Consider the following 24,657-nt stretch of genomic DNA (forward strand, 5'->3'; position numbering starts at 1 on the left):
GCTGTCAAAGGTGAATTGCATTGCGCCCCGTGCTGCTCGACCACTCTCGTGCAGGCAGAGACACCCGAGCCGCAACGGTCGAACTGGCTGGGCTTGCGGCAGATCTCCACACCACTCGAACCCACGTTGCTCCGTTGCCTGTTGTTGACGCTTGACCACCGTGACGCCCAGCAGCGCGCTTCTGCCCTCGACCGGACTGCTCCCAGGCGCGCTGAGTCGAACAGCTGGAATCTCTGCCCCCGTGCAGCGTCGTTGCCCAGCGCTCTGCCTGAAACACGCGCAGCGCTCGCCGCAAGAGCCGCTCCCCCACCCACCATTGGCTGCTCTAGCTGCTCTGCGGAGGCTCACAGGCGTGAGTTGTCGCCGCGACACCACTGTCGATTGGACCACGACGGTGCTGGCCGCCGCCTTGATTCGCGCCCTCGCTTCCTGCAACCTTGGAGATAGGAGCATGGAACGGTAGAGGAGGGACAACATGGCCGAGCCCAACTATGCATACAACCCGGCCGTGGCCAGCTGGGTGCAGTCCATGTCGCTGGCCGGTATTGAGGAGCAGGAGCAGGATCAGGGTCAGGATCCGGATCAGGATCAGGATCAGGGCCTTCATCAGGGTCACCATGCAGACGACACGCCCGACAGCCCCTCTCCCGATGACTACTACAAGTCTGCCTACGCGCCCGCGTCCGAGCACGACGTCGCCCCCATACCCGTCCCGTCGACAGACATGAACGTCACGCGCCAGCGACAGAACACGGCGAGCTCGAACAACATACGCTCCCCCCCCAGAGCCGGGCCCCGGTCCGTGTCTGGCCCCGCGTCCTCGGTGGCCTCTTCCCGCTCTCCTCCACCGGTATCGAACAAGGTCAAGGCGCTGGCGGAGCGATTCGAGCGCTCGCCGGGCGGCGATGTGATCCCCTCGGTCATACGCTCGCGGTCGAGGGAGCCCACGCGGGCTGGCGCGCACGATCCCGTCAAACGCCCCGCCGCCCCAACATCCTCGCCTGCCTCTGCGCCACGGCCGCCCAAGGAAACTGCCTATGGATCGTACAAGTTCAACAATCTCAAACCACGCGAACGACCGCAACCCGCGCCCACATCTCCACCGCGAACGGCACGACGAGCGACAAACGCAAGCCATGCAAGCAGAAGCAGCATCGACCAAACGCTCTCGCCCACGCGGCACTCGGTCACCTCGCCGACACGGCACTCGGTCACTTCCCCATCACGGCAGTCAGTCACCTCGCCGAACCGACGGCCTGGCCTCGAGCGGGCGTCTTCAAGCGGGCGGCAGCTCTTCGGCGAGGTAGTAGGCGGACAGGACGCAACACTGCCAGGATACATGATCCCCACCTTTGCGAGCACAGCACGTGAGGAAGCCGCGCAAGCAGCACAAGTCCCTCTGCCGCCCATCAACGATGCTCAAGACCTGGCAGGTGACGAGGTGCAACTTCCTGCAACGACATTCACCTCACCCCACCACCAGCGCTCACAGAGCAACGCCACAACAACATCTGCCAGACATGGGCAGTCACGGCCCGCCTCGCGGTCCGTACAGTCTCAGCCACGACAATCCCCGCCCTCTCGAATACCAGTCATCTCGCAGCGGTCACGACGGTCGAGCAATGCATCAGAAGCCAGCTCTACAGCCCAGTCAGTCAAATACACACCCACACGCAGCAGTCGGTCGTCTCCGAATCGTAGTATGAACAGAAAACCAGCGGGAGGCAGCACAGCCGGGAAGAGCAATGGCACCGACCATGCGACGCTACCAGCGTTAGCCTACCGCGGATATCGAGAACGAGGGAAGTCGCCCGCAAGGACCGGGCCCAGCGTACCAGCAGTCGTGACTGCCCCACCTCCACCAGCCTCCCCGCGATTGCGCAACTCAAGAGAAAGACAGCCACTGCAGTCTCCCAACGCGCATCCGAGAGCCGCCGACGCGCATGGCGAACTCGAGTACTTTTCACTGGGTGACCAGCTCCACTCAAAAGCCGACCCTCTGGCGAGCCAGCCGGGGCTGTTTGATGGTGAAAGTGAATCGCAGACCCTGGATTTCTCCTTCTCACCCAGCGTGGTCTTTCCTCAGGCACAGGAGATCCAACCGCTTCCAACCGAGCACACCGAGGAAGATAGCCAGAGCCCGTCTTCGCGGCGCCATCAATCGCTGAGCCTGCAAACCTCTAGCTTGGGCATATCGCCACCGACGCAGCCGTGGTCTGCAGTGACCGATTTTGAAGAGTCTCCAACTTTGGGTATTCCTGGTAGCTTTGTTCTGACGCCTCCAGTAGTTCAGCCAGAGCCACAACAGGTAGAGTCGCAGCAAACACCGCAAGCGCCTGAGCCTCAACCGTGGCAGGAGCCTGAACCGTGGAAAGAGCCTGAACCGTGGAAAGAGCCTGAACCGTGGAAAGAGCCTGAACAAGAACTCCTCCGACCAGCCATATTCCGCGCATCGGGTAGCGAGCAGGCTCCCGAATTACCCCCAATTGAAGAGTCTATTCTGGGCGTCAGAGAATCGATACCAATCATGTTCAATGATGAACACATGTCCAGTGATCTGAATGGTACGTCCAGGGTTCAGGACGAAGCATCACAACCTTTCGCTCCTCCGAGACGATCGGTGCAGGTGTATGGACACGAGACCTTGTTGCCTGCACTCCACTTCAAGGGCGAGGATTCACCTACAGATTCTTTTCACGATCGCGATTCCTTGCATCCAGACGACTCTATCAGCGTTGCTCCCTACCGATCAGCAAAACCCATGCACACAAAGAGCGAAACGTACAGCGTCATCAACTCGGTGCTCAATCTCTATCATCAGTCGCCAGTCATCTCACCAGAACTGGCTTCGCTTTCTAGACAAAGAGTCCACCAAGTCTCACCCGTCATAGCACAGCACCAAGACTGGGCGTCAAAGGAGGCCACTGAGACCTATCTGGCGCGAATACTGAGCGACGCCAACGGATCGCAGCGAGATAGCGCTCAAGAACAGCCGCGTGAAAGAGAGTCCTTACCACTTCTCACGCCAAATATATATCAAGCAAGAAAACCCTCGCCGGAGCCTGCGAACCAAATACCGGCTTTCGTATTTCCTCCAGAGTCACATCGCTATTCTCGCGGCTCGCAAGGGTCGGCAACCACTCTTATACAAGAAGATGCTTCGCCGCCAGGCAGCTCATTCGGCAATCCGTCACAGGATACCTTGTTGCCAAACACAGCGTACGACAATGCGACGCCTTCAACAAACGGTCTGGATCTGCCGCAGCTTGCTTGGACCAATGGTGGCCTTGGCTTGTCCATGAACAACTACATGCCTCCTTCACCTACAGTCCCTTCACCGACGGTGCAACACCCGCCGCCGCCCGTGTACTCGCCGCCGCCGCCGCCACCTCCACCTTCCAAGTGCCTGGACGAGCTGCCGCCCATCTCGCCTTCGATCCCTTCGTATCCATTTTCTGGACATGCTAAGCCATCCCCCGCGTCGCAGACTGAGGAGCGCTTCGAACAGCATCCCGCGCGTGCACTCACGCCTGTTGGCAACATGCACGACAGAAATTATAGTGACCGATATAGTACGCCGAAATCTGTGGAGATTACTGACAAGCCGCTACCAGAGATCGATCCGACGGAAGAAGAAACGCCAACAGCTTCTGAGGAAACACCACCAGACCCAGCGCGACAGGCGTTGACCAAGCGTTACCGAATCCTTGAGGAAATGCTAACGACAGAACATCAATTCTGCATAGACATGATGATTGCTCACAACATCTTTGAGGCAACGGCCGGCAGCATCATGACCGAAAAAGAAAAGCGTTCACTGTTCAGCAACTGCAAAGATTTGGAAAAGTTCTCGCTCTCATTGTTTCGAGCGTTCAAAAAGGCGGCGAAACCCATCGTCAACCACGACATGCCACCTCCGACCGGCCCCTGGAGTCGTGACTCAACTGACTCCAAGTCTTTCGGCTCTGCTGAGTTACCTGCGAACCTTCGATCCGACGAGTTCAATCAGTTCGAAAACTGCACGCTCGAGAACGACCATATGACGTCAATCGGTCGAGTCTTCCTTGACAATTTGGAGAAGATGGAGCGTCTGTACACGACGTACTACCTCAACTCGCAAAATCAGCATGCGTACATCAAGAAGAACCAAAGCAACCCAGAACTTACTGGGTGGGTAGTCGCTTGCTTCGAGCAGGTCGAGAATATGACCCAGGCTTGGGATCTCGATTCTCTTCTTGTCAAGCCGGCGCAACGCTTGTTGAAGTACCCCTTGCTGCTTGAATCGCTCGAGCAAGTCACCGATGCTGACCATCCCGATCTGGTGAATATCAAGAAGGCTCGTTCAGAGATTCTCGCTATTAGTGGACGTATCAATGATGCAAAGAAGCGTGCAGATACCTTCCGTGCCGCGACTTCAGAGGGCAAGAAAGAGAAGAGCAAAGGCAAGGGACTTGGCAATGCTTTCGTCAAAGCATTCATACCGAAAGCTGATAAGACGAAGACGTATGACGAAGCCGAGAAAACATTCAAGGACATGGAGTATAAGTCTCGAGAACAGAAGTTCGGCGGCCACTTCTTCCAGCTCCAGATCGTCATGCGCGACTTCGAGAACTACCTCGATTCGATTACCGAGCACTACCTACAACTCAATATTGTCTTCTTGGGGTTCATCACTGTCTGTGAGGTTGCACCTTCAGTCAACCCGGAGATTGAAAGTACATGGCGCAAATGGGCTATGGCTCATTTCGAGCTCCAGAACAAAGCCCTCGAAGATCATGTGAGTTTTTCGTTGTGTTGTTCGCACGATTTTTACTAACCTGAACGTAGAAAGCCGCTGTTCGCAGCCGCGTGCTAAAGCCAATCTCAGATCTCTGGGAGATGTGGGTGTCGTACCAGAAGACTATAGAGCAGCGCAAGAAGTTTTTGCTCCACTACGTCAAGCACAAGCAGGCTATTGATCGCGGTGAGAAGCCTGACCCGGAGACCGTGTCGTCGGCAGAGCGCTTCACTACGATCAACGATACCTTGAAACTCGAGTTGCCATTGCTATACGACAAAACGAAGGGCGTCATGCGAAACGTGATGACTCTCTTCATGGCCCTCCAAAAAGACTGGTACAAAACCTGCTCGAAGAAGATTCTCCCACTTTTGGAAACCGAACCACAGCATACTACGTCTATAGATTACGATCTGAAGGCATACACAGAACGCTTCAAGTCCGACTACAATGTGCAGGAGCAAAGGGCAAGGAACTTCGGCATTACTAACAGTCAGCGTCTGCTGCAAGAGATCTCAAGCATGACATCACCAGTGCCGTCCGACGGGGCTGGCTCAGCACGCAACTCTCAGTCTCGCCGCACCGAATCTATGAGCAGTGAGGCTTCTGGCTTCGACCCACGCAATCGTCATAGTGGCGGCTACAGTTCGCGGTCCAACATGCGCTCCATTGACGGACCTCAACGTTCCTCGCCTGCAGGCCCGGCGTATCCCTCCCTTTATCAGAACACAAGCTCTTCCTCTCGAAATAACTTCGGTCCCGTTTCCTCGCGCGAGGCAGCTCGCGCGCTCAGCCCAGTATCCGACAATAGCGAAGTAACCACTGTTCGACAGCAGGAGCGCCGCAATTCAGCACGATCAAGGAACCACAATTACCTGGGCATGGACGGCGTCGTTGACTTCGATGATCGCAATTCTTTTGGCGCGAGTGTTTTCGACTTTCCACCTCAGCTGGGCGCTTCCTTCCTCTCGCCCTCCCAATCGAGCATGCTCACCATGTCTGCGCCTAGCTCGCAACCTCCCTCTCTCCCGGGCTCGACTCGCCAGTCTGGTGTTTTCAACTCAGCCCTGCCGATGTCTGACACTCCCATGCGCGGCAGTGCCGAGGAGCTCCCGATCACCCCTGGCGACACCGATGAGCCTGAGGTCCTCTTCTTGGCCGCAAGCCTTTTCGAGTTCAATATTGCACATGACCGTCGTGAGGGCGGTATTCCGTATCTTGTCTATGTTCCTGGCGAAATTTTCGATGTTATTGGCATGAAGGGCGAGCTGTGGCTGGCACGCAACCAAGACGATGCGACAAAGACGGTGGGCTGGATTTGGGAAAAGCATTTTGCGCGCATACTTCCTGAAGACGCTTGATCTGGTATGTGTTCGATGTTTGGGGGTTTTGCGGGTTCGCCAGCCCATTTCCTTACTTTCCTACTTTCTTCTCTTCAATGAGGTTTCCAAGTTTGAACTTTCAACTTCTTCACATACGGCTTAGGGCTGGTTTGGCGCATACGGGAAGGGTTGGATGGAAAGTTTACGTGCGATCACGAGCATTGCTGGCGCAATTTCTTGCCATGTATGGACCGATTGGTGGACACGAGTGGGAAAGGATGTAGCGCAATGCTGCATTGGGTGTATGATATGAGCAACAACACAACAACGCATCTAAGATGTTCACAATGCAGTCTTTCTGTGTCTATGACTTTGAAATATCTCAATTGAGAAGGTGGTTGTCATGAAGGGCGCGCGCCTTCCCGTTTCCGCGGTAGTTGTTGACTCATACGCATCTCATTGGTCGACATTTAGAAAAAAAGGGCTTTCCCCAGATTTTCAGTTCCATTTTGTGAGCTCATCAATTACCATGTAAAAGCGACAGCTTGTGCTCATCTTCTGTGTTTTACTTCAGTTGTATTCATATTCGGACCATCCTTATCATGGAGCGCGACATCGAGATGGACGTCCAGTCCAAGCACACAACTCCCACCTTGCCGTACCCTGACACCTCCTCGGAGCAGATTCTTGACAAGAAATCAACGAAACAAAATGTCGAAGCACCGATTGACGCGAACCCGCGAAGCAAACTCCGGATGTTTGCCATCCTGACAGCGCTCTTTGTACGTTGATTGTCCCGAGATGTCTTGCATCTCTTCGGACCAGCGTCAAAAAGACTAATCTTTCCAGCTTTCCCTCTTCGTTGCAGCTCTAGATGCCACTATTGTCTCCACTGCAGCACCCACCATGTCTCATGATCTCAACTCAGCAGCAGGATATACGTGGATCGGTGGCGCCTTCCTACTCGGCAACGCCGCATCAGGCCCCATCTGGGCCAAACTCTCTGATATTTTTGGTCGCAAGCTCATCGTTCTCCTGGCACTTGCAGTCTTTTTTGCTAGCTCAGCAGTATGCGCCTCTGCCAAAACGATGGAGGCATTGATCATTGGTCGCGCGTTCCAGGGTGCGGCTGGCGGAGGGCTAATTCTGTTGGTGCATGTTTGTATTAGCGATATGTTTAGTTTGAGGCAGAGGAGTTTGTTGATGGGGCTGACGGAGGGGATTTGGGCGTTGGCGGGGGGGATTGGGCCGATTTTGGGGGGTGTTTTTGCGAGTTTGGTGAACTGGCGATGGTGCTGTAAGTCGCTCTGTCCCTTTGCTTCTTAATAACTCTGACTGACCTTTCGTGTAGTCTGGATCAACCTTCCCATCAGTGGTCTAGCAGCCCTCCTCATCCTGGTATTCCTGGACGTCAAGCACGAACACACATCCTTCATCGACGGCATGAAAGCCATCGACTGGCTCGGCATCTTTACCTTTCTCGGATGCACGCTCATGCTTCTCCTTGGACTCGACTTCGGAGGCGTCCTGTTTCCGTGGGATTCTGCGAAAATCATAGCACTCCTTGTCGTTGGAGGGTGCATGATCGGTGCGTTCATTTACAGCGAAGCAAAATTTGCTAAGTATCCGCTTATTCCTATGTCACTATTCAAGAACAAGACAAACGTGGCTACATTTTTGGTGGTCTTCTTTCACGGCTTTGTAAGTGCTCTATACTGAGGTGTGCAGATGGTTGGCTGACGATCGTAGGTCTTCATTGCGGCGGAGTTCTACATGCCGTTGTTCTTACAATCCGTTCTGGAAGCGTCTCCACTTCGATCTGGTGTGCTCCTTCTACCTCTCATCGTCACAGGAGCAGTATTCGGTGTATTATGCGGAGTCATCATCCACCGCACTGGACGCTTCCGAGAGATCATGTGGGTTGGCTCGGCTTTCATGTGTCTCGGATTCGGTCTCTTCACATCATTCGACGCAAACACGAACACCGGCCGAGCCGTAGGCTTCCAGATGATCGCCGGTCTTGGGCAAGGAATCTTGTTCGAGGCGCCTCTCATCGCAATCCAAAGCCAGGTCAAGCAGGCCGATGTAGCAACTGCTACTGCAACGATGGCTTTCGTGCGCAACATCGCCGTCTCGATCTCTGTCATTGTCTGCGGTACGATCTTTCAGAACTCCATGTCAAATCGAAATGGGTACCTTCGTGCTGCTGGACTGCCGCATGACTTGCTGGATCAATTGGATGGTGAGAACGCTTTGGCGAACGTTATGCTACCGAGCACGCTTGAAAACCCGGCCTGGGAGTTCGCTGCAAAGCAGGCTTTTGCTTGGGCGACACGCAACATGTGGATTATGTTAACGGTGGTCGCATTTCTGGCGCTTGTTGCTAGCTTGTTCGTTGAGGCGGCGCATTTGGGGACCGAGCACGTTGAAACAGTAACGGGGTTGAGGAAAGAGGAGGAGCCCCGAGAGACCTGAGCTTGACCACCTCGGAAGCGGATGCGCGAACAACAACAACAACAACAACAACAACAACAACAACAACAACAACAACAACAACAACAAGGGCCTGCAGTTCGGCTGTTGTGACCAGAAGGATCCAGACGATGTGTCTTTCTATCGAGCATGCTCAGATGAGAATTCCAACCAGACAGCAAATTAGCGACTTGTGGTCCACTGTCGGCAATAAACTTATGGTCAAGCTAATGCTCCGGGTGTTGGTCAGCCGGCGAGTTTGCCTGATTTGCCTGGCAGGAGGTTGGGATGAGATGCGCCCCGCATGAAGGGCGCTGAAGGCAACACAGAGATGTCCAAGCTTAGTGGGCGCCCAAAGCATCAGATGACCCTACCGGGCTGCAGCCTGCTAAGACAGTCATGCACTCAGTCTGGCAAGTTGTCCCGTCAGTATCGACATAATTCCGGCAGATTACAAGGCGCCCAGCAAAGCCGCAGACATGTCCTCACACTGCCGCTCACAACCAAGCTGGGTGTCTCTGTCCTCTTATCTGTCTATCGGCCACATTACAATCGCAGACAGATCCACATATAGTGCAACACGGTAAGGGCCCCGGGGTGTAAGGACGATCATGTAACCTGAAGCCAGGGGTGACTTCAAACTTTCCATTCGAAAGACAGAGTACATACTTATGTTATTCGTTGAGCCCTACTGCCAGCTAGTTTACGAACAAAATTGGAGGATGGAAGAATATCAAACAATGCACTATTGGCTCTTGAGCGCTCAAGGAGTGACGGGGCGTGCAATTGCAACGCGAATAACGACTGATTGTAGGGTAAAGAGGAAAGTACGAAGCAAGAAGCTTCTCATTTCTATCGTGAGCATCGAATTGTAACTTTGGTGATGTGGCAGTTACTGCAACGCGCATCACCGCAGGACGGACAGGCGGTGGACCTATAAGGGATTGAGGGATACCCACAATAGCACTGTTAGTTGGTAAGCACGTGAAGCTTTAGGTCATACACTTTGAACCTTACACATTGCCAAACGTAGGTGTGTTTTGCTTTAGCGGCCTTGAAGTGTTCTTGATTAGCAGGCGTTTTTGAACATGAGTCTGAGCTACACACTAAGGTTTGAAAAGGGGCAATTGGCTTCGTAGGATCCAGCTGAATCGGTGCTGACATTGTTGGTGCGACCGCCACTTCCGCGCCAGTAATGTTCCTCGCCCACCTCATTTGTGGTCAGCCACCAACAAGCAGTGCTGACCCTACGTCTCAGATTAGACGAGATCCCTGAGTGAGAAGTATACTCCGTTCGAATACGCTTGCCGTGTGTAGGGCCGGGCCGCGCCGTTTGCTACATGTGTGAACACACGTTAGCGATGCGTATTCTTGTCTCATACAAGAACAAAAGGGACAAGAATCATTCTAGCTTACGACTGAAATATGTGAATAATCGAACTCTACGCACACAAGATCAGGTACGGTGAACGAAATGGATGAAACGAATCAAGGTGACCTAGAACAACTCCGTCCAAGGCAAGGATATGTAGACCGCAGGAGAAGTTGTTTTGTAAAGATCGTTCTGCTCAAATATTTAGCAGTCAAATGAAGACACAGTTCAACGTCGTTGATTACTTCTTATACGGACGAAGATTCTCAATTGCTCACTGTTGCTTTTTGAGATCTGGGTGGGAATGCGGTATCACGATGTGACATCCGGGAGCACAGGCAGCCTTGAAAACGTCGAGAATTCCTTCCCACGTTCATGGCGGTTAGTCTCCGCATCGCGATAAAGATCGAATCGCGGAGCTAGCGACGAATTCCTTATGTTGTTCCCGTCGACCAGACGCGAGGTCACTGTAGTTTCCTTTACCCAATCGACACAACAGGGTCCTTCCGACAGCCGCTAGCGTCGCGTCAGCGGTGTGCACAAGCTTGGATTCCTCGTTCTTAAAGGCGGTTTACACCGCGTGGCTTCGCCTTGTTGCCACCCTCCACTTGGTATATGACACGAGTTCAGCGGCTGTGGTACGACATCAAACTGTCGGTCTTATAACTCTCTCAATGGATGAATGCCGCTCCGATGCGCCTTGGGCAAAGATCAGAGCAATATACGCGCATGTGACCATATTCCCCTTCTTCTTGAGATTCGTCGCAAGGCAGCGTCCCATCAGATCTACTAACTTACACGAGTTTCGGACCTGTACAAAGCCTTGTGGCGATTTGCGGGTCGCTTGGAGGTCCTGATTGTTATATAGGCATTGCAGGGCGTCAAAAGGTTCCTTCAACAAGACTGCGTTGCAAAGGCTACAGTGTGCTTCCTTTCGCATCGACAGTCATCGGGGCATCTTCGCATCGGGTTGGTCCTCTGTTCTTCTCAACGAACGCATCTAACATAGCCGCAGGCATCGATCGAACGAGGCATGCGTGCCAACACCTAGATTTTGAGCCCACAATTGCCCGTAGCTTCAACACAATTGCCATTCCAACAGCAACGGTCTTGAACGACGACTGCCGTCGATTATCGATTCGACCTGCACGTGTCTTCGTTTAGACGTATCAATAGTTGTCGATAAGGAAGGTTCACCAACGATCGTGTCCCTCACAAGGCCTGTACCTGTTTAGGGACAAGCAGAGTATTTACCTAGACCCATATGGTCTTGCAGATATGCATTCGGCCGAGCCAATGAATGTATGGGGCGGATTTATATACTTGACGGTCAGTATTTCTTTGACATTGCTTGACTCAAGATCACGCTGCTTACAAGTCTAGACTAAGAAGAAATCGACGTACGTCTGGCAGTGTGTACGTTCGTTCTTAGCACTGCCGGTAGTTTGGATAGTATGCTGACGGACTCCAGTGCAGTTGCGGATACCCATCTATCCCATACAGAAGTAGTGGCTGCCCCTCTTGTGGTTACGGACGCTGCAATAACTGTCCAGTGACTAAAGTTGATATACAGTCTCGAAGAGTCGGAAGAAATGCATAGAGTGCAGAAGACGTTGCTGGATCAGCGTTTTTCGAACATATCTCGACCAGTAGGTCCCTCACCACGGCATTTTCATGCCAGCTTATCTCAAGCTTGGGACTCAGCGATCTTCAGCCCATCAGACAGCGGGCGTCGTGTGTTGGGCTCTACTGTCAGTTGTATCACCAATGGCAACACTTTTCCACCTTGCTGCTTTCACAAGACCTTCCAAGCGTCATCACGAAACAGCACTTGGTCACAGGGTTACCACAGAAGATTCTACTTAGAATCTTGTGCTTCGCTTTTTGGATGGTAGCTTCTGTCTTAAACACCACATCCGCCTCGCATGGCCGCAATTCGACTTCTCTTACTTGCTTCGGGCGCATCACCATACGCACCCTCTGACCGCACCGCGACCATACCTCGTCTGACTCCTACAAGAGCTGGCTTCTGTACACACGGTGCCACGGTTGAACGGATCGCTGCATGACCAATCTCGATAGGGACATCTCATCTATCGAGGCTGTCACGACCTCTATCCCGCCTATGGCACTCTCGCAATCTTCGGCCCTTCTGCCAGGCCTCAAGGTATGTATCACCCAGTGACTCGAGGGTCTGAAACATTGTAAAGCTACTAAGTTTACGCACCGAACCGGGTATGGCGCCACAAGCTCGACGCTGTGTGCTTACTGCATGTTTCCTCCAGTACGTCTTGTCGTACATAGGAAGTTGGTTGACTGCGTATCGAGTCCATAGATTTGTCATTGCAAATGTTATTGCGGTGTCAAGGTCTTGTGTCATGCGCATAGATCGTGTGGTCGAGGATTTCACAAGCTGAGCAGATTACTGCATACGGTGAACACGATAGGTCTCACCACGATTGACCCAGATCTCAGATCTTGTAACATTCAGGCCATCGCAACACGATGAACGTCCACAAGAAGTACACGAAAGCGCTCGACATGAGATCGATGTTTGCGAAAACCTAACGAGGTAGAGCCGTCCCTAACGCGCAGAGATCAACCTCGATAACATGCAATTGAAACACAGCGGTGTGCTAGATATTTTGCCTCAGCTCACCGATGGTTGCACTCTGAATCGAGCTGATTGGGCGTTGCCACTCTACCCTGGCTCGACGGGTACCTGCGCTGCATATTTCTGCAAGAGACACCTAAAATCTCAGTACAACAAATTTGGCTTAGAGTCTATTCTGTATATTCCATGTTTCACAGGGCGAGTACCTCACGGGAAATTAAAGGCGTATGGCCAATGACTTGATATCGATCAGTTCGTGTATCGTCTCATGGTCTACTGTGGCTTGTTCGTGTGTTCGATTCGTGTGCTCGCTAACGAGCGGAAGAAGGAGCGGAGGTTTGCGGCTGTTTTGCGATCTTGAAAAGGGGGGGCTGATAATTGTAAGCAAGGCTTCTCATATCTTCTCAGCGCGGCAAAGTCCGTTCTTGTCCCAGCGAAATGGCTAATCTATGTCTTCATCGGGCCGTTCGACAATATAGACACGGACTCAAGAACGCTCCTACCGGAAGTGTTACCGGAGCCGAAGCCAAGGGCTAGCCACGCAACAAAAAGGGATGTGGTAATGAAGATCGCGTAACTGCCGATCAAAGGCAGTAGAACCTGTTGTACAGAATCCTCCTCGAAGACCTTGTCCATCGGCACAAGTGGAGATCAGCTACGTTTAGTGTGAGGAACCACTGTGAGAGGACTAGACGCATTCAGCCTAGTACCTCATGGGGCTGAGGGACTGACAGAACTATATATGAGTAAAGGTCACGGTGTAGTGTGGTGAAAGTCCTGCATTCTTTGGCAACGGGGGTTTCGGAGTTCCCAACCCTGCTAAAAGCATATCAGCAAGCATAAATCGGTAGGTTTCCCACAACATCGAGCTCGTCATCCTAACGTCCTCAATCCGGCACTCCCGTCATCCGGTGTTCGTACTGCAGGTGCAATTGGCCTGATCAGACATGCTGCAACTTTCTTTGAAAGTGGAAGCCAGGATATAATAAACAAATTAAACCTTTTCCGAGCTAAGCACACATCTCCAAGCTTACAATGCTGACCTCAATTCAGCAGTCCTGTTTTTCTGTCGACCAATCGGGCGACATTCACTATTCGAGGCTCTCCGCCGCTCTTCGAAATCTACACCTACCTTGAAATCGCGCCCTGAGGCTATCGTCTCAGCATAATATCTTACGCCTTTGCGTTGGACTGTTGGCTGTAAATACTCGTTTGTTGGCGAATAAAGCTGCCTCTTCCAACGTGTTTTGCTGTGTACATGCCGTAACTCGAAAGCAATCAAGCTGCAAGGGGTGCGGCGCCAGGGTGATCGAATATGAGTCCCGCAGAAGTCCCTCAGATGTTGACTTGCGCGTCTGATGTGCCTTCCCAGGAGTTGGTGAGCCTTAAAACAGCCTTTGTAACCTCTGCTGCTCGTACTCTGAGGCTAACCGCGTTAGGGCGCTGCGAAGAAAAAGCATACCTATGTATGGCAATGTGTGAGCAATGATTCTATCTACACCATAACCAGTAGACCTAACATGAGAACAGTGCTACTGTGGGTATCCCTCAATCCCTTATAGGTCCACCGGCTGCCCATCCTGCGGTGATGCGCGTTGCGGTAACTGCCACATCACTAAAGTTCAGATGAGATGAATAACCGTGGCCGGTAAGATTCTACAAGGACCTTCCTTGCTTCCCGTTACGTTCAATGTCTCAACCAGCACACGTTCTTCCCTTGTACTGTTTATGCCAAGAGTTCCTTTCTGCCAAGCATCATATCGCCTGTATTGCTTAGAGATGTATTACCTAGAGATTTTAGACTTTCTAATACTTGTTTCTGTTGGTTAAACTGCTAACTGTGGATGCGTTTGATGGCCTTTCAATGATATGGACGTTCTCTGAGGCTGGCGGGACGGAGTGTCGCAATTCACTCTGTGATGAGGAAGCTAAGATATAGCCTCTTGGCATATGTACGCAGGCAGTATCTAAAGTACGCCTATGTATGCTCAGGATATCAGGTCTATTTCGAAAATAACCCATAGATCCGTACGGCATTTGACCTTGTGCTTGCGCATTAGAATGCATGTGGCTGGACCGGTGAGAAGAAGCAGACAACATTTGGGGAAGCACTGATTCGATACATCAATCTAGCGGTAGGATATCTTGACGTGTCTCCAAACCGGGCTCCCAGATGCGCAACGCACGGACAGTTGTTAGCTTAGTCCGGGGCTGAGCAAGCCACACCCGGCCCATGTGTCTCGCTCCGTGCTTCTTTCACGTACACTTCACTGACAATTTTCGTGTCGACGAATTGCAGACCCAACACACATTGAGCTTGAGTGTTTCACCATCCGTTCATCGCTATGCCGGTTGGAATGGCGTACGACTATAGATATATAAGCAATTTTGCTTGAACCTCGGCCAGAGACTTCGCGATAATACCCATGGTATGGCTGCAATTCAGTATCGCGGTCGAATGTACGGATGGAATCGGAGGTCTGGAGCACGTGGACTAATTAGCTCGCACTTCGCGGAGTCCTCCTTCAGTGCGGCAAAGCCTTGCAGCCCAACGTCGAATTACCGGGCAGGCTGATGCGCCTTGTGACCAGGTGCTTTACACTGGTATATGATATAACTGGTGAGATTGTCGCCTTATACTTAAGATCACGAATCAGACGTTGCGCACTGACCGGCATTGTTTAGTCACTGAAGATGGCTATCAATCGTGCAGGAGTCGAACTCACGGCTTCTGGTTGCAGCATTCTGGCGCGAAACCTGCACCTGAGATCGTGACCTTGTACATGACGATTGAGAGCATGCAACGTGGTCGAAGTGCAAGATCAATGTTTGCCTTCTTTTCACGATACGAGATTTTGGAAGATCATGCATCACTGGACGTTGTCGAAGAAGCCACACACGCTTTCGTCTGGATTGCACAACCTTCAGGCTTTTATAGACGTCTTCGAGACCCTGTTAAACTTACGATTCATTCCCCAAGCTTTCAGCGTCCCGGCCGGACGTCACTCGAACCGACTAATCGCGTACGACCAAGGTCCAATGAGCGTCTCATAGCATGCTCAGAGCGCCTATACGGCACGCAAAATTGTTTTACATACACATACGCCTCCTCAGCTTTGAGCCGGGGCATTTCCAGAAGACCAGGCTATGAACATCGTCAAGCGGAGCGGGATATTAAAGAGAGGGACGCAAAGGCAGAGTGCGGAGGTTATTGTGTCGCGAGGTTTCACAGACAGGCTCATCTATGATACATACAAGACGGAGAAAGTGGAACGGGACTACCTAGACTTCTTCATCCGACGCACTGTAACCCTGACGCCATGTTGGGAAGCAAAGACCATGAAAGAATTCTGCGCGCAAGCAGCACCCCCAGCACCAACTGAAAGACTACAGCTTCGCTTAGACGATCGAGAGTACAAAACCAACAGCAGCCGTCCATATCCAGATCCGCTCTCAGTAGATCAATTACACCAGTATCTGAGCGAAGCACGTTTCAAAGCTGTTGGCCTCCCGGATGCTCACCGCCGTTTAGTCTCCGTGCGTAATCTCGATGCTAAGTCAATGTCAACATTAGCAGAGACTGCATTATTTCACCAAGGAGACATGTTGAAGGATGCATTTTGTCAACACCTTCATTTCGAAACATCTATTCGGGTCCATGAGTCTTTGAATGGCTTCGTTACACCAGGCCTGGAGTTTCACCTACCTTACCTAACGCTGAGGGAAAGCAATGGTACCCATGGCAACATAAGGAAGGAGTGGGCTGATATTACATTTCTCAACCGTGCGGCTGCCGCCGATTTGAACATTGGCCGCGATATCATCCATGAGGCGCACATCTCTATCGTCATCTGCATCTGGGACTACAAAACATGGACGGGGTACAAGCTCTCAAAACCATGCCCATTCGATGCCGAGGATCCTGTCGAGGACGAGGATGAAGATGATGAAGAGGGCGAGGAAGGTCTGCCTAGGGAAGACATCTTCGCCCCTGACAGTGGAGATCACAATATGAATGATGATCCCATATGGGATCCACGCATCTACTTCTTGCACATTATGGCGATATGGGTCAACTTTATCCTTAAAGAGTACATACACTTGATCCGAACTCTTGAGGAACGTGTCAAAGTAAGTCCATCTCATTGAGCCTAGGTGCACCATCACTGACTTTCAAGATCTCAGAAGAAGATGACCACAGCGACGTTCAAAAGTTCTACACGTATACCATCAAAACGTCGCGGTTGCTGCGCAGAGTACGTGATCACACCCGTGAAGTCATCGAAGCATGGAAGGCGTTCAGTGCACGTGACGGAGACATCCGCTACTTCAGGACACTCAAAAAACACAACGCAAAGGTGGCAATTAGTGCTATCAATGAGTCGTTCCGCAGGCTAAGCGTCCTAGACCAGAAGCTGGCCTCACTCATAACGACCTGCAAAGAGTCTTCTGAAGCTGTAAGTGCTTCATACTTCTTTCTAAGACAAAGCTAATCTGTAAAAGCTCGGGCTACAATTGAATGTTCATAGCAATGTTCTGAGCAAGCAGACACATAGAGAAACTCTCGTGGCGACCAAACTGAATCGGAAGACTACAATTATTGCTAAGGAGAGTCAGAAAGCAGCAGTCAAGACCCACAATATTTCTCAGATAAGCTTTGAGGTAAGTCATCTTGTCTCGCCGTAAAATGGTCAGAAATTTGACTCTTCCGCAGGTCCTTCTGTTCACCACGCCATTCATTCTAGCTCTGCAATATTTTGGAGCCGAACGCGAGATTTTCTCATTTGACCGCAACACGAAGAACTTCATATGTTGTGTCATCGTTTTGATGCTCATCCTGCGCCTCTTCATCTGGGCTCTAGAGCCATTCTCCACAATGAAGCTGTACATCGTCTCAAAGACTTCGCGTTTGTTTGGCAGGAGTGGAACAGCTGGCGGTGATCACGGTAAGAGTTTCCGACATCCGGTTGATTGTACTTTACTGATACGCTTAGACGATGACGACTTGGATATAGACGGTAACGAAACGTATGTTTGCCAGGCTTTAGATGTATGATTTTTCCTGTCTCATGTTTGCTCATTGTTGTATTTGGTTTCTGTTTGATTTCTGAAGGTCGGCTATTCTGGAGTTTTTTGTTTCTTATGTGACGAATAACGATATTCACGATACCAGCCTTGAGCAAAAGGGAGGTCATCCGAAGATACCTTTCACAATTGCTGCACTTCTACGCTACCTGTCAACTTGTCGCGAGAGTTTGATTAATTAGTTGAAGCAAGAATCACCAGCGGAATGGAAACTGAACTTGCCAAAATGCGCCTGTGACAGAGTGCAAAGTCACTTGCGGGGTATGTCTGTATCAGCAATGCGTGGTGCACTCTTGCAGGTGAGCTCTGGTTGGCCGATTGCATCACCTTTCAGAGATGTCAGTGCATGTAGTAAGACTGATCCTGACCCATCGACAGCAGACAAGAGCTCGCGTCATTAGCTCAGCTACACCTTACCCCCTAAACAAGTGCGATCCTCTCAAGATGACATGTTCTCGAGGGCCAATCCGAGTCGGCCACGAGGTGCAGCTGATATCGAACAGCGTGGCACACCCCTCCCCAGACAAGGCTGACTGCAAATTGTCATTACCAACTCCGTAAATCATATCAGCATAAATGTTAAAGCCGTTGCCCTTCTTTACCCTGTCTTTTCGTTGAAGTCAAGCGCCGCACGACATTGAAAGCGTCACCATCATCGGGCAGCATATGCAACCCGACACACGCCCTTCTTAGCCCCAAGGGTTACAAGATATTGCCATTATGACAACTCTCAATCAGGTTGGGCTAACGCAATTGCTCGAGAGTCTGTCAATCTCTGCACCGACCTTGAAGGTTGTCGATGCCACCATCTTGAGCAATCCGCTCGACTTGTGTCGCACAACGCTGGCTGAACTGCTGTCTGGGCTGGTCGACTGCGATGTTCAGACCGCATACAAGTCCATCCAATGGCCGAATAACATCTTCAATGGCGATCTCTCAGTGACCGTTCCGAAGCTTTGTCCGGGCCGCAAGCCTGCTGAGTTGTCCTCGCAATTGGTAGACAAGGTAGGTCGGGAGCAGACTATCACTGAGGAGCACTCAGCTGACTTTCAGTGACAGTTTCCAAAAGATCACGCCCTCTTTGATCCGCCGTTCCTTGACGGAGTGCATCTGCGCGTGTTTCTAAAGCTTGAGGTGGTGGCGCGCCTTCTGTTGCCATACATCCTTGAACGTAAATCCACCTATGGCTCCCGATCATTGGCAGAAGCGCCCAAGAAGGTTATCGTTGAGTTTTCGTCTCCCAATATCGTAAGCGAGTTCCAAGGAAAGCACTTGCGCAGTACCATCATTGGAGCCTTCGTCAGCCGATTGTACGAGTTGCTTGGCTGGAATGTGACGCGCATCAACTATCTCGGTGACTGGGGTAAGCCAATTGCTTTGCTCAAGGTCGGCTGGGACAAGTTCGGCTCAGAAGATGCTTTTGAGACTGACCCAGTGGGCCATCTGCTTGACGTCTACCACCGGATCGAGGACGTCTTCCAGCCTGAACAAGCGGCGAGTAAGAGAGCTCGTGATGAGGCAGCCAAAGAAGGAAGAGACGAGGGCGAAGCCCAAGTTGATATAGAAAGCCAGGGCATTTTCGCCGAGCGCAACGAGGCGTTCAAGAAGCTTGAGGCAGGGGACGAATCGATCGTTTCCTTCTGGAAGCGTGTCCGTGAAGCCAATATTGAGAACTACACCAGCTTCTACGAGCGACTCGGTATCCAATTCGACGAGTATTCTGGCGAGTCGAAGGTCTCCCAAGAGGTCATGACCGAGGTCGAACAGCTGTTGAAAGAGAAGGGCCTCTCCGAGGAAAGCGGCGGAGCGTGGATCGTACACATGCAAAAGCTCGGTGCCAAAGCCGGGACTGCCATCATTCGGGATCGTTCAGGTAGCAGCACGTATCTCTTGCGAGATCTTGCTGCTGTACTGGAGCGCTCGAGGAAGTATGCGTTCGACAAGATGGTCTACGTTGTGGCCAACGACAACAGTGTTCACTTTACGCAGCTTTTCAGGATTTTGGAGGCATTGGACATGAAAGACCTTGCCAACAGACTGCAACATGTCCGTTTCAGTGAAGTGTCGAAGATGTCGGCGGTTTTAGGAAAGGGCTACAAGCCACAGGCTATCCTCGACACCAGCGAAGCAGCGATCAAGGGCCTATCAGAGGTCGATGTGGAAAAAGCTGCCTTGTTAGGAGGTTCTGAGCAGGCTCTAAAGGCTCTGGGGATTTCAGCGCTGCTGGTACAGGAGGTATCCACGCGTGCAACCAGTGTTCACGCTTTCGCCACAGATGTACTTGCCTCCTTCAGGCCGGGAACCGGACCTGAACTGCAGTTCTGGTACACCAAGGTGTGCGCTCTTTTGAGTGGACATACTGCGAGCGGTGAATTAGCCGATGATCAGTTCGAATCGCTGGCAGATGAAGACCAAGCCAATCTCCTGCGCGTACTTGCCCAGTACCCCGAGGTTGTGGATGCCACCTTCCATTCCCTCGAGCCAGCTGGCATCGTTACGTACTTGACAGCAATTACTGAGCAGCTGTCCGAGTGCTTGGGAGAGGAAGTCGATGAGAGTGATATTTCCTCGGGGCTTGTTGCCTTGCTGGAAGCCACCAGGATCGTGTTGCTGAATGGCATGAAGGTGCTTGGAGTTGTACCCATTCCAGATCTGCCTCAGGAACGGGCAGATACACCTATCGCTGATTGAAATTGTCTTCCTGCCGTGTAGTTGGTATTTCCTCGTATGTCGTCTGTGATCGTTCGCTTGGTCGCGGATGGAATTACCTTCTATTGTCCATCTCTTAATCTTCTCAATATATCCATCAATGACGTCTGCGATGTCTGTTTTACCATAACATGGCCAGTAGAGTTGATTTGTGGATGTCGCTGTGCCTCTTGTAAAGAGGTTGCAGCAGCGACGAGAGCCCCTCGTGCGCCCTCCAGCTCTCACACCCACAAAGAACCCGACAACAAAGATTCTGCCTGGTTCTTTTCGTCTTGCGACCGGGGCGTATGAAGACTACAATGGCTTGGTAAGTGGAGAGTCCTCGCCCCCTGCGACGATGTGGAGGATGCCATAGTTTTCAAGTACTCCTACAACACGAGCAGAATACTTTTTGAAGGTTGGCAATGTTGATCTTTTAGCCGAGTTCCTTGGGGCACAGAACCCTGCCAGCGCGCATAAATGCCGGCATCGTCGCGCCACGGAAAGAGTGACGATGGAAGCTATTATAACGCGCGACCACGTGAACTGATTTTGAGGATCTCGGAGAGTTTGAAGTTGTAAGGTTATTCTTGCACTTTGAACGCGGAAAAATGGCGCAAGCGCACTGTTATTGGCAGCCACCTTCCCTGAAACTTTTGCCGATGAACGCGAACCGACTCAACCTCCATCGCGACTTCACGATGCTCCTCGACTTCGAACGCTCTTACGTTTGCATCGCTCTTCGCGTTTGAGATTTTGCTCCCTCACACCACGAGACCACACCCACGAGCCAATAGCAAACGCGCTAATGGAGACCGCCGCTCGCAACCGAGGGCCTGCCGTTGGCCTTCGACGTGAAGCGCAGGTATAACCGCAAGTCACAAAGACATGATCGCTATAAGCAGGTCGTGGCTGTTGTCGGCACCATAATCAACCAACAGTCAAAATAAAGCCCCTGACCTCTCCCTGTTTTCTCGATCACTTCTTCATCTCAACTCTTGACAATTGCGACGTTCCCCCACCATTCTTACCCCACGTTCGTATCAACCACCGACAACACAGTGAACAACATGGCGCCCGGCGCAATTCAGACTGAGGCTGTGCCTGCAAGCAATGGCACGTCTCTGAAGCCCACCGCGCGCTCGTTCCACCCTGCTGGCACTCCTGATCCCTCAAAGTACCATGCGTCTTCATCTTCTGAGGCGACAGCAGCGGAAGCCAAGTATGCCGCGCACAACTACCACCCTCTCCCAATTGGTATGTCTCTAACTCTGTCCGACTTTGTATATACTGACAGTGTTCAGTCTTCTCTCGCGCAAGTGGGTGCAGCGTCTGGGACCCCGAGGAGAAGCACTATCTTGACTTCCTCTCTGCATACAGCGCTGTCAACCAGGGCCACTGTCACCCTGAGCTCGTCAAGGCCTTGACCGAGCAGGCTTCGCGATTGACACTCAGCAGTCGTGCATTCTACAACGATGTGTTCCCACGCTTCGCCGAATACGCTACGACGCTGTTTGGATTCGACATGATTCTGCCCATGAACACTGGCGCTGAGGCTGTTGAGACCGCCGTTAAGGTTGCGCGCAAGTGGGGATACAAGGTCAAGGGAATCCCGCAAAACGAGGCTCTGATCTTCTCTGTTGAAGAGAACTTTCACGGACGTACAGTAAGCATGCCTATGTCCGCAGCTTGCAGACTTAGCTGACAGATCTAGTTTGCTGCGATCACGATGTCCACCGATCCCGAGTCTCGCGAGAACTACGGACCATACCTGCCTAACATCGGCAGCATCAACCCCTCGACTGGTAAGGCCATTCGCTATAACAATGTGGATGATGTTCGTGAGCTTCTTGAGAAGCATGGCAAGAACACTGCTGCATTCCTTGTTGAGCCCATTCAAGGTGAGGCAGGTATCGTTGTCCCTGACGACAGCTACCTGAAGGAAGTCCGCGCGCTCTGCGATAAGCACAATGTTCTTCTTATTTGCGATGAGATTCAGACTGGTATCGCAAGGACCGGCAAGATGCTCTGCTACGAGTGGAGTGGTATCAAGCCAGATCTTGTCCTGCTTGGTAAGGCCATCTCTGGTGGCATGTACCCCGTGTCGGCAGTGCTAGGTTCCAAGGAGGTCATGCTTACAATCGAGCCTGGCACACACGGCTCAACATATGGAGGTAACCCGCTGGGTTCGGCTGTTGCTATCCGTGCTCTAGAGCTGATCCAGGAGGAGAACATGGTTGAACGTGCGCAGAACATGGGCAACAAGTTCCGCGAGGGTTTGAAGAACATCAACAGCCCAATGATCACGACAATCCGTGGCAAGGGTCTTCTGAACGCCATTGTCATCGACGAAAGCAAGACCAACGGCCACAGCGCATGGGACCTGTGCATGCTTTTCAAGGCCAAGGGTCTTCTGGTACGTTCACCTGACATGGGTATGCTTTTGCAGACGCAGTCTTACTAACATCTTTCCACAGGCAAAACCCACTCACCAGAACATCATTCGATTGGCACCACCCCTAGTCATTACCGACGAAGAGGTTGAGAGCGCTCTTAAGATTATCAAGGAAGCTATGGAGGAGTTGCCAAACCTTTAAGGGCAAGAAGCAGAAGGAAGTCATCCCCGACCCCAGCGAGAAGAACTTTCACGTCGGAGTGGATAACTGAACGAGTGGACTAATGGGCCTCTTGATTCTATGATACCCCGCGAGATCTGATGGCCGCTTTGGCCCGCTTTGGCGTTGTTAGGCACGACTGCACAATGTGCAGTACATTTACAGTCACTAGAGGTGAATCTGCATACAAGCATGGCTCTGCGCGCAGGCTTTAGTTTGAAGCAAGTCAGTACCACACAAAATTGCATGCAACTTTGGTCAATTCACACTCATCGTCAATCAATTGCCGTGAACATGTTATTTGTTGTGTAAGGGAGGCTGCTAGCGCACGTCGCGCCTTCCCCGGATTTAAGTTCTCCACCACATCGTAGGCCTCGGCTGTCGGATATGAGGTCATTGGCATGCACCTGCATCAACTGCAACTATCTACAGACGCACCGTTCCACATCTTCTGCATCCCAATTTGTCCTTACTCTCTTCTGAGCCTCTGCTTAGGAGCTATTAAAAAACAGCTGCGACAGCATGGCTCAATCGAAGATCACCCTCTACGTCGATATTGTGTCGCCATTCGCGTACATCGCTTTCTATGTCTTGCAGGTACGTTTCGGCATACGTGCAATGTGGTGTTTCTGCATTCATCGCTTTCCCACAGGCGGATCATGCATGAACGTGTTGACCAACACAATGTGTAATCGACTCTGGCAAGCACCGAGCTTCAGACTGACGGTTGCGCGTAGAACTCTCCAGCGTTTAAGCAATGCGATATCAAGTATGTGCCCATATTCCTGGGTGGCTTGATGAACGCATGTGGCAATACACCTCCCATCGCTATCAAAAGTAAGTTTGGTTGCTCTATAGCTCTACGAGAACAGTCATACACCAATTTTCTTACGCATGTATTGTATTGCACGGATCTGACGTCCTACAGACAAGGGCAAGTGGATCAACACTGAGCGCGTACGCTGGGCGAAGTACTTCAACATCCCAATATCCAAAGGCTCGCCCCCTGGGTTCCCAATCAACACCCTGCCGATTCAGCGCGCTCTGGCCTCTCTGTCCATCTCACACCCCAAGTCTCTTGAAAGTGCTATCTCCTTATTCTACGAGAACACATGGGTCCAGTGGCGCGAACCTACAAAGCCGGAGAACTTGCTTGCGATCTTATGCACGGTCGTTGGAAGCGATGAGGAGGCAAAGAAGGTGCTCGAAAGGATAAAGACAGACGAAGTGAAGAAGATGCTCACACAGAACACGGATAAGGCGTTCAAGGATGGAGCGTTTGGGGTGCCTTACTTCGTTGGTGAGTGCATCAGGAGATATGCAAGATGCGCTATACTGACAACTTGCAGCTACAAACACAAAGGGCGAGATAGAAGGCTTCTGGGGCGTTGACCATCTAGGACAGCTCACTGATTTCCTTGGGCTTGAAAGACCGAGTGGTAAGGGCTGGAAGGCACTACTTTAAGCAAAACTGCATAGAGAATGGGACCAATTGTCATGCACACTGTAGCTCGACATCGCGATCTGTGTGTGATTCTTTTCACTAACGAGTATTGACCAGACACTTCCTGATGTCAGAAGCTGCTGGCAGAAAAAGGCTCTTCGCGGTCAAGACAAGTTTTCTGAAGTGAAAGTACTGGCGCAGGAACATCACGGAAACCCATCAAGGCATGTAAGCCAACCACGCCTCCCACCCCAGCGCCGCCCTCGCG

At 51.8% G+C, this 24,657-nt stretch overlaps 6 protein-coding genes across 6 annotated transcripts; all 6 read left to right on the forward strand.

Moving 5' to 3' along the window:
* Window positions 1-122: 122 nt before the first annotated feature.
* Window positions 123-6,430, forward strand: BU25DRAFT_488977 (uncharacterized protein). Its single transcript, XM_033711387.1, has 2 exons — window positions 123-4,777; window positions 4,828-6,430. The coding sequence occupies exons 1-2, from the start codon at window positions 476-478 to the stop codon at window positions 6,136-6,138; spliced, it is 5,613 nt and encodes a 1,870-aa protein (XP_033565044.1). The 5' UTR covers window positions 123-475; the 3' UTR covers window positions 6,139-6,430.
* Window positions 6,431-6,719: 289 nt separating this feature from the next.
* On the forward strand, window positions 6,720-8,574 carry BU25DRAFT_334223 (MFS transporter-like protein; the record flags this gene model as incomplete). Its single annotated transcript, XM_033702523.1, has 4 exons — window positions 6,720-6,881; window positions 6,949-7,396; window positions 7,451-7,800; window positions 7,849-8,574. The coding sequence occupies 4 exons, from the start codon at window positions 6,720-6,722 to the stop codon at window positions 8,572-8,574; spliced, it is 1,686 nt and encodes a 561-aa protein (XP_033565045.1).
* A 6,648-nt stretch (window positions 8,575-15,222) lies between these two features.
* On the forward strand, window positions 15,223-17,843 carry BU25DRAFT_408133 (uncharacterized protein). The gene is made up of 5 exons (XM_033705730.1): window positions 15,223-16,688; window positions 16,736-17,014; window positions 17,061-17,219; window positions 17,272-17,503; window positions 17,552-17,843. The coding sequence occupies exons 1-5, from the start codon at window positions 15,705-15,707 to the stop codon at window positions 17,611-17,613; spliced, it is 1,716 nt and encodes a 571-aa protein (XP_033565046.1). The 5' UTR covers window positions 15,223-15,704; the 3' UTR covers window positions 17,614-17,843.
* A 519-nt stretch (window positions 17,844-18,362) lies between these two features.
* On the forward strand, window positions 18,363-20,333 carry BU25DRAFT_334354 (arginyl-tRNA synthetase; the record flags this gene model as incomplete). The annotated part of the gene is made up of 3 exons (XM_033702527.1): window positions 18,363-18,647; window positions 18,900-19,816; window positions 19,994-20,333. The coding sequence occupies 3 exons, from the start codon at window positions 18,363-18,365 to the stop codon at window positions 20,331-20,333; spliced, it is 1,542 nt and encodes a 513-aa protein (XP_033565047.1).
* Window positions 20,334-21,125: 792 nt separating this feature from the next.
* On the forward strand, window positions 21,126-23,200 carry BU25DRAFT_408134 (ornithine aminotransferas-like protein). The gene is made up of 4 exons (XM_033705731.1): window positions 21,126-21,587; window positions 21,635-21,996; window positions 22,045-22,746; window positions 22,808-23,200. The coding sequence occupies exons 1-4, from the start codon at window positions 21,401-21,403 to the stop codon at window positions 22,925-22,927; spliced, it is 1,371 nt and encodes a 456-aa protein (XP_033565048.1). The 5' UTR covers window positions 21,126-21,400; the 3' UTR covers window positions 22,928-23,200.
* Window positions 23,201-23,404: 204 nt separating this feature from the next.
* BU25DRAFT_488982 (HCCA isomerase/glutathione S-transferase kappa) lies at window positions 23,405-24,410 on the forward strand (the record flags this gene model as incomplete). Its single annotated transcript, XM_033711388.1, has 4 exons — window positions 23,405-23,542; window positions 23,683-23,782; window positions 23,874-24,245; window positions 24,295-24,410. Exons 1-4 carry the CDS (start codon window positions 23,468-23,470, stop codon window positions 24,408-24,410), a joined length of 663 nt encoding a protein of 220 aa, XP_033565049.1. The 5' UTR covers window positions 23,405-23,467.
* Window positions 24,411-24,657: the final 247 nt, after the last annotated feature.

This window comes from Macroventuria anomochaeta, assembly GCF_010093625.1.
Source record: "Macroventuria anomochaeta strain CBS 525.71 unplaced genomic scaffold BU25scaffold_6, whole genome shotgun sequence".
Taxonomy (NCBI): Eukaryota; Fungi; Ascomycota; class Dothideomycetes; order Pleosporales; family Didymellaceae; genus Macroventuria; species Macroventuria anomochaeta.

What these genes read in the sequence shown, in the direction of transcription:
- BU25DRAFT_488977 (XM_033711387.1), top strand. Translation starts at nt 476, where the DNA reads ATGGCCGAGCCCAACTATGCATACAACCCGGCCGTGGCCAGCTGGGTG. An exon ending in ACAAAGCCCTCGAAGATCAT is followed by an intron (nt 4,778 to 4,827) that starts GTGAGTTTTTCG and finishes ACCTGAACGTAG; the next exon opens with AAAGCCGCTGTTCGCAGCCG.
- BU25DRAFT_408133 (XM_033705730.1), top strand. Translation starts at nt 15,705, where the DNA reads ATGAACATCGTCAAGCGGAGCGGGATATTAAAGAGAGGGACGCAAAGG. An exon ending in CTCTTGAGGAACGTGTCAAA is followed by an intron (nt 16,689 to 16,735) that starts GTAAGTCCATCT and finishes CTGACTTTCAAG; the next exon opens with ATCTCAGAAGAAGATGACCA. An exon ending in GCAAAGAGTCTTCTGAAGCT is followed by an intron (nt 17,015 to 17,060) that starts GTAAGTGCTTCA and finishes AATCTGTAAAAG; the next exon opens with CTCGGGCTACAATTGAATGT.
- BU25DRAFT_408134 (XM_033705731.1), top strand. Translation starts at nt 21,401, where the DNA reads ATGGCGCCCGGCGCAATTCAGACTGAGGCTGTGCCTGCAAGCAATGGC. An exon ending in CTACCACCCTCTCCCAATTG is followed by an intron (nt 21,588 to 21,634) that starts GTATGTCTCTAA and finishes GACAGTGTTCAG; the next exon opens with TCTTCTCTCGCGCAAGTGGG. An exon ending in AGAACTTTCACGGACGTACA is followed by an intron (nt 21,997 to 22,044) that starts GTAAGCATGCCT and finishes TGACAGATCTAG; the next exon opens with TTTGCTGCGATCACGATGTC.